This window comes from Electrona antarctica (genome assembly GCF_951216825.1).
Source record: "Electrona antarctica genome assembly, contig: scaffold_177, whole genome shotgun sequence".
NCBI lineage: Eukaryota > Metazoa > Chordata > Actinopteri > Myctophiformes > Myctophidae > Electrona > Electrona antarctica.
The window spans coordinates 93,940-102,500 of NW_027638285.1; the positions used below are offsets into that span (position 1 = coordinate 93,940).

General features: G+C 40.6%; 1 protein-coding gene across 1 annotated transcript in view; it reads left to right on the forward strand.

Moving 5' to 3' along the window:
- The window catches only part of LOC306918223 (uncharacterized protein), a gene marked incomplete at its 3' end in the record, with an annotated part of 32,766 nt that extends 27,558 nt beyond the window's left edge, over window positions 1-5,208 (forward strand). Inside the window, exon 19 of the mRNA XM_079531096.1 lies at window positions 5,115-5,208. Within this exon, the coding sequence (XP_079387222.1) occupies window positions 5,115-5,208 (94 nt within the window). The remainder of the gene's footprint in view (window positions 1-5,114) is intronic.
- Window positions 5,209-8,561: the final 3,353 nt, after the last annotated feature.

Consider the following 8,561-nt stretch of genomic DNA (forward strand, 5'->3'; position numbering starts at 1 on the left):
ATGTTAGCATTAGCATGTTAGCATTAGCATGTTAGCATTAGCATGTTAGCATTAGCATGTTAGCATGTTAGCATTAGCATGTTAGCATGTTAGCATGTTAGCATTAGCATGTTAGCATGTTACCATGTTAGCATTAGCATGTTAGCATGTTAGCATGTTAGCATTAGCATGTTAGCATGTTAGCATGTTAGCATGTTAGCATTAGCATGTTAGCATGTTAGCTTTAGCATGTTAGCATTAGCATGTTAGCATTAGCATGTTAGCATGTTAGCATTAGCATGTTAGCATTAGCATGTTAGCACTAGCATGTTAGCATTAGCATGTTAGCATTAGCATGTTAGCATTAGCATGTTAGCATGTTAGCATTAGCATGTTAGCATTAGCATGTTAGCATTAGCATATTAGCATGTTAGCATTAGCATATTAGCATGTTAGCATTAGCATTTTAGCATGTTAGCATTAGCATGTTAGCATTAGCATGTTAGTATTAGCATGTTAGCATTAGAATGTTGGTGGCAACGTAATGTGCAATAAACTTAGACAAAATACCCCATTGAAAGTCAACCAAATGGACCCTTACAGGGTCTGAGAGGCTAAATGTCATCAAATGGTGGTCCGTGGCTCAAATGCTGCACAGACTTGGCGAGCTGCAGGCACCCAGTCAAATTTCCTGAAATTTGTTTCTAGTTAAGTATGCGTTTTAGATTTCAACCTGTGTTTCTGCCATTGCATGGCAGGCACCCAGAATAATTATTATAATCAATACGCGAAACTTCGACGTCTACGGCCGGCCGCACGGTTTGCCAAAGCCCCGCAATATATACATCAAAACGTGCGGCTCGGCCGGGAATGGTGTGCTTGTGCTTTTCTTTCCGATTCGTGTTACCGTGCCCACGTAATTCGCAATAAACGACGCGAAAAATGCCCCATTCAAAGTCGATGGGGAAACGCGTGGAAAAACAGAAAACGACACGTTACTTTGGAGCCACATTGCTCTGGCATACTGTTACGTAGAAACACGATTTAAACGTCAAACAGCACACGAGGCCATCGACTTTGTGGTGGTTCAGACGGAATTCGAATACGTTGCACGGTTTGCCCGCTATCGCAGTTCAAAGTGTGTGTGGTCTGAGCAATATTCTCGACTCAGAGTGTCGCACGCCCAGAGAGAGAGCGGATCAGAGTGAGAAGCCAATGTGAAGACTATACCGAAATTCTCCGAACAAATCGTCCTCACGGCCAAAATATTCACTTTACACGCATGGGTTTCGGTAATTTTGTAGCCACACTCGTCCTCTTTCACCCAATGTCAAAACCATAGCACAGATACATACAGTACGTGAACTACAGCCCTGAAAGCGACAGGTGTACCATCATAATGTGTCATAAACTCCATGTTAAATGCCTGAATGAGTCAGCAATTTTTTCATCACAAGCACAATTCTTAACTCGCACTTATAACCACGTTTTTTATCGTACCAATACTACGATCGCACACGGCGTACCTCAATGCCTCGGGTCACTCACGGGGAAAACAAAAATCGCATTCGACTTTTACTTTTTGCGATAGAGCAATTTGTTCGGACATACGTTCTCTCATAGAGAGTCAGTGGGCTTTTAACTTGCAATACTGTTTGCATTTGCATAGACTAGCCCAGGTGAAAATGATACTTTGTTAATGATTCAAGGTCACCTGACCAACTCTCACACACGCGCGCACACATGCACATGCACGCACATGCACACATGTGCACGCACACACACATTGAAAGTCAATAGAGAAATTCGGGGAAACACGTAACTCTGTCATTTCTCAACCGTTTCGGACGCGGGGCGGCTCGCCAGAATCGGGCCGCCCCCCTGAGCGAAACCAAATGGACCCCTTAGCATGTTAGCATTAGCATGTTAGCGTTAGCATGTTAGCATGTTAGCATTAGCATATTAGCATGTTAGCATGTTAGCATTAGCATGTTAGCATGTTAGCATTATCATGTTAGCATTAGCATATTAGCATGTTAGCATTAGCATGTTAGCATGTTAGCATTAGCATGTTAGCATTAGCATGTTAGCATTAGCATGTTAGCATGTTAGCATGTTAGCTTTAGCATGTTAGCATTAGCATGTTAGCATGTTAGCATGTTAGCATGTTAGCATTAGCATGTTAGCATGTTAGCATTAGCATGTTAGCATTAGCATGTTAGCATTAGCATGTTAGCATGTTAGCATGTTAGCATTAGCATGTTAGCATGTTAGCCTTAGCATGTTAGCATTAGCATATTAGCATGTTAGCATTAGCATGTTAGCATATTAGCATGTTAGCATTAGCATGTTAGCATGTTAGCATGTTAGCATTAGCATGTTAGCATGTTAGCATTAGCATGTTAGCATGTTAGCATGTTAGCATGTTAGCATTAGCATGTTAGCATTAGCATGTTAGCATTAGCATGTTAGCATGTTAGCATTAGCATGTTAGCATGTTAGCATGTTAGCATTAGCATGTTAGCATGTTAGCATTAGCATGTTAGCATGTTAGCATTAGCATGTTAGCATTAGCATGTTAGCATGTTAGCATTAGCATATTAGCATGTTAGCATTAGCATGTTAGCATATTAGCATGTTAGCATTAGCATGTTAGCATGTTAGCATGAGCATGTTAGCATGTTAGCATTAGCATGTTAGCATAAGCATATTAGCATATTAGCATATTAGCATGTTAGCATTAGCATGTTAGCATGTTAGCATTAGCATGTTAACATTAGCATGTTAGCATGTTAGCATTAACATGCTAACATTAGCATGTTAGCATGTTAGCATTAGCATGTTAGCATTAGCATGTTAGCATGTTAGCATTAGCATGTTAGCATGTTAGCATGAGCATGTTAGCATGTTAGCATGTTAGCATTAGCATGTTAGCATGTTAGCATTAGCATGTTAGCATTAGCATGTTAGCATTAGCATGTTAGCATTAGCATGTTAGCATGTTAGCAATAGCATGTTTAGCATGTTAGCATTAGCATGTTAGCATTAGCATGTTAGCATGTTAGCATTAGCATGTTAGCATTAGCATGTTAGCATTAGCATGTTAGCATTAGCATGTTAGCATGTTAGCAATAGCATGTTTAGCATGTTAGCATTAGCATGTTAGCATTAGCATGTTAGCATGTTAGCATTAGCATGTTAGCATTAGCATGTTAGCATTAGCATGTTAGCATGTTAGCATTAGCATGTTAGCATGTTAGCATTAGCATATTAGCATGTTAGCATTAGCATGTTAGCATTAGAATTTTAGCATGTTAGCATGTTAGCATTAACATGTTAGCATTAGCATGTTAGTATTAGAATGTTGGTGGCAACGTAATGTGCAATAAACTTAGACAAAATACCCCATTGAAAGTCAACCAAATGGACCCTTACAGGGTCTGAGAGGCTAAATGTCATCAAATGGTGGTCCGTGGCTCAAATGCTGCACAGACTTGGCGAGCTGCAGGCACCCAGTCAAATTTCCTGAAATTTGTTTCTAGTTAAGTATGCGTTTTAGATTTCAACCTGTGTTTCTGCCATTGCATGGCAGGCACCCAGAACTAGAAACAAATTTCAGGAAATTTGACTGGGTGCCTGCAGCTCGCCAAGTCTGTGCAGCATTTGAGCCACGGACCACCATTTGATGACATTTAGCCTCTCAGACCCTGTAAGGGTCCATTTGGTTGACTTTCAATGGGGTATTTTGTCTAAGTTTATTGCACATTACGTTGCCACCAACATTACATACAGTACATACATTGCATTCCATTACATACATTGCCACCAACATTTGATGACATTTAGCCTCTCAGACCCATTTGAGCCACGGACCACCAGATGACATTCAGCCTCTCAGACCGATTTGAGCCACGGACCACCATTTGATGACATTTAGCCTCTCAGACCCATTTGAGCCACGGACCACCAGATGACATTTAGCCTCTCAGACCCATTTGAGCCACGGACCACCATTTGATGACATTTAGCCTCTCAGACCCATTTGAGCCACGGACCACCATTTGATGACATTTAGCCTCTCAGACCCATTTGAGCCACGGACCACCATTTGATGACATTGGACCCTGTAACGGTCCATTTGGTTACATATACTCTCAGAGTTACAGCACTGTAAAGGTCCATTTGGTTACATACTCTCAGAGTTACAGAGCTGTAAGGGTCCATTTGGTTCCATGTGTCGTATTCTCAGAGTTACAGACCTGTAAGGGTCCATTTGATTCCATGTGTCATATTCTCAGAGTTACAGAGCTGTAAGGGTCCATTTGGTTCCATGTGTCATATTCTCAGAGTTACAAAGCCTAACCCTTAACACATACTTAAAGTCTCACTCACTCGCTCACTCACTCACTCACTCACTCACTCACTCACTATATTTGAATTTATTTATTTAAATTGTTTTTCTTTGTGATTAGGAAATGCAAGAAATGTTACTGTTATTATTATTTTTTATTGGCATATTTGAAATAAACATGACAAACAAACAATGTTTGGATGATTAAGATTCCAATATGGCCGCCACATACACAACTGGGCAAATGCAAAAACATTGATTTTCTGATTTCCTTAGCCAATACCCTTTCCTAAAATGTATAGTTATGCACATCTTTTAAAAACAAATCCAACAAATTTACATAGTCATCTGATTAACCACGCCAGGTCATTTTTGACCCAGTCATGCATCTAAAGGGTTAATGTTGAAAAATATCATCTTCATAACTATTGGATTCCTTGATGCTGGGAATGTAGGTTTAGCAGTTAAAATCAATCGTAAAAGATGTGAAGGCCTTCACAGTGTGGCTACTATTTATGAAGACTGTCAAATTGAACTTACATTGCAACTTAAAAAAATCACAATGAAAGACTGTTCTGTCTCTTTATTTCTCTTCTGCACTGTAATGTTTTGTGTGTCTGTCGTGTATTTTCGCACACAACTGACCCAGTAAACTCACTAAACTAGAGAAACATGAACTCTCTAGACACAAAGCAAACTGTAGTAGTCAAAAACCTCAGATCAGATCGAAGAAACGCAGGCAGAGAGAGTGAACTGAAGATCCATGTTGACCATTTTATTCCAGACCAAAGACAGAGAGCTTCGCCGTGGGCCCTGAGCAAGAGCTCAGGAGCTCCATGACTGACCGCAGCCAGCTAAGACTAGTAACTTTTACATGACAAAATGACAAGATAGGCCTATATACTTTTCACAAAACAACAGTTGAACTCTGGGTGTGGTTAAGATTTACATACAGATCAACATATTGCAGAGAGATAGCCAAGTGGTCTCTCACAAACATCTTGAAGGTTCCTGGAGGACAATAGAATACTAAGTGTCTCCAACACCTCACCAAGCCTCAAAGGCTACCCCCTGCAGGTAGTCTGCATGGGAACCTCTGAAGGGATTGCTCTCAGAGACCAAGCTATTCTGACCAGTCAATGTGTCTCCACACAAAATCTCCTTAGCAGTACCAAAATGTATAGTGTAATTATTGACAGAATATTGCAGATATGGCTTATGGACTATATTTACGATTCCACATGTCCACATAAAAGCATGATTTTAACAAGTAGGCCTACTGTACACTTTTTGGAAAACGTTCTTCCTCCTTATATTATAATACCTGATGCCTGATACCTGATACCTGATTTAAACAATAATTGTTTAAGGCTAAACTGTTTAAACGCATTACATGTATATAAGCATGCTGATACTAGATTAATTGGATGGCGATGAAACAAATGTTTCCATGTATAGATGAATTGCAAGTAAACTTATAACATACAATTTGAACAAACATATTTTTAGTACTACTCCTCATTCACTGAGTTAATAGTTTCCAGATACATGACTAGGAAAGAACAGTAGGATATAGCCAGTTAGACCCAATGTAGGCAACTGTCTTCTGCCATGTTACAGATTAGATTACTGAGTAGATTACAGATTACTGAGTAGATGTTAAAAACCCCCCAAACATGTTTGAAAGTGAAACATCCCTTTAAACATGCAGTCTTTGTTCTTTACCAGGAGTCTGCCCAATCTCTCTGGTAAACAGAAATAAATGTAGGCTACATGTGGGTTACACATTCCATCCTAAAAGGAGAGAGAACCCTGCAATATAGCAGTGATTACTAGAGCTATTTTAACAAAAATATCCCTTACATTTCACAAAGGTTTCTGTAGTTCTGCTGAGGTGTGAAATGGTCTCAGTTCATGCATAATGTGATGATGTCCAATGCCAGCAACCATTAACACCTTTAATCTCTGCATTGTCTACAGTGAATGAGGCATCAACCATCATCATTTAGCCTGTTTACATTTTAACCTGGGGATAGAATGTGTGGTTTGTAAATGATTTAGCATTTATTTCCCCTGTTTTACCTCATTTATGATGAATTCCGGTTCTGTTTGGCTATAGGCTATAGAAGTGTCTATTTGTATGTCTCTAAATGTTTTGATGATTTGAACATGGTAAACAAGTGTAATGCTTTATTGGGTCGCCCACTCACAGTTAACAGTCTTTGTATTGAGTTGTGCTTGAAATGTACTGTGATTCTGCAAACTGTTAATACATATCAGGCTATGTCAGGCTATTTCGCTTGTTATTGACCTGGACACTGGTTGCTTATTTATTTCACAGTATCTGGCAACAACTCCTTGAAACTTAAAGCACCGCGCCCATTTTCCTTTGTCTTTGAAGTTTACTTGGAGGACTTGGAGCAACAGAAAAGCCTAGCAGATATTTTGTCACAACTCAACTCTACAACTCTTTCACAACCACTACATCAACTATACTTGTGTGATAAACTCATACAAGTAGGTAAGTAATACTTGCATCGTGTTTTTTTCTGTGTTTATGTAGTTATTTGGATGTAAACAAACGTTAGCCTACAAGCTAAGCTAGGGCCTCTCTCTCTGTGTGTGTGTGTGTGTGTGTGTGTGTGTGTGTGTGTGTGTGTGTGTGTGTGTGTGTGTGTGTGTGTGTGTGTGTGTGCGTGCGCGCGCGCGCACGTGTGCGTGCGTGCGTGCGTGTGTGTGTGTGTGTGTGTGTGTGTGTGTGTGTGTGTGTGTGGTAGTAGCTACAAGTGTGTTAGCTAGCTGTAGCTAATGCAATCATTTTGCAACCTGTCTGTGTTGCTAGTAGTTGTAGCAGCTACAAGTGTGTTAGCTAGCTGTGTGTGTGTGTGTGTGTGTGTGTGTGTGTGTGTGTGTGTGTGTGTGTGTGTGTGTGTGTGTGTGTGTGTGTGTGTGTGTGTGTGTGTGTGTGTGTGTGTGTGTGTGTGTGTGTGTGTGTGTGTGTGTGTGTGTGTGTTAGTTAGCATTTGATGACATTTAGCCTCTCAGACCCATTTGAGCCACGGACCACCATTTGATGACATTTAGCCTCTCAGACCCATTTGAGCCACGGACCACCATTTGATGACATTGGACCCTGTAAAGGTCCAATGTCATCACTGTCTCTGCATTCTATGATCCTATAGTTTACTGTCTCTCTGCATGCTATGATCCTATAGTTTACTGAGACACTACACTGTCTCTGCATTCTATGATCCTATAGTTTACTGAGACGCTACACTGTCTCTCTGCATTCTATGATCCTATAGTTTACTGAGACACTACACTGTCTCTGCATTCTATGATTCTATAGTTTACTGAGACGCTACACTGTCTCTCTGCATTCTATGATCCTATACTTTACTGAGACGCTAAACTGTCTCTCTGCATTCTATGATCCTATAGTTTACTGTCTCTCTGCATTCTATGATCATATAGTTTACTGTTTCTCTGCATTCTATGATCCTCTAGTTTACACTACACTGATCTGGCTAAATCTTTGCTCCTGGTACGGGGGGGGGGGGGGGCTGTGTGTGTTTGTTTACTGAGACGCTACACTGTCTCTCTGCATTCTATGATCCTATAGTTTACTGTCTCTCTGCATTCTATGATCCTATAGTTTACTGAGACACTACACTGATCTGGCTAAATCTTTGCTCCTGGTAGGGTGGGGGGGGGGGCTGTGTGTGTGTTTACTGAGACACTACACTGTCTCGGCATTCTATGATCCTATAGTTTACTGAGACGCTAAACTGTCTCTCTGCATTCTATGATCCTATAGTTTACTGTCTCTCTGCATTCTATGATCCTATAGTTTACTGTCTCTCTGCATTCTATGATCCTATAGTTTACTGAGACACTACACTGATCTGGCTAAATCTTTGCTCCTGGTAGGGTGTGGGGGGGTGTGTGTGTGTGTGTGTGTGTGTGTGTGTGTGTGTGTGTGTGTGTGTGTGTGTGTGTGTGTGTGTGTGTGTGTGTGTGTGGTAGTAGCTACAAGTGTGTTAGCTAGCTGTAGCTAATGCAATCATTGGCTTTTGCAACCTGTGTGTGTTGCAAGTAGTTGTAGCAGCTACAAGTGTGTTAGCTAGCTGTAGCTTGTGTGTGTGTGTGTGTGTGTTTACTGAGACGCTACACTGTCTCTGCATTCTATGATCCTATAGTTTACTGTCTCTCTGCATTCTATGATCCTATA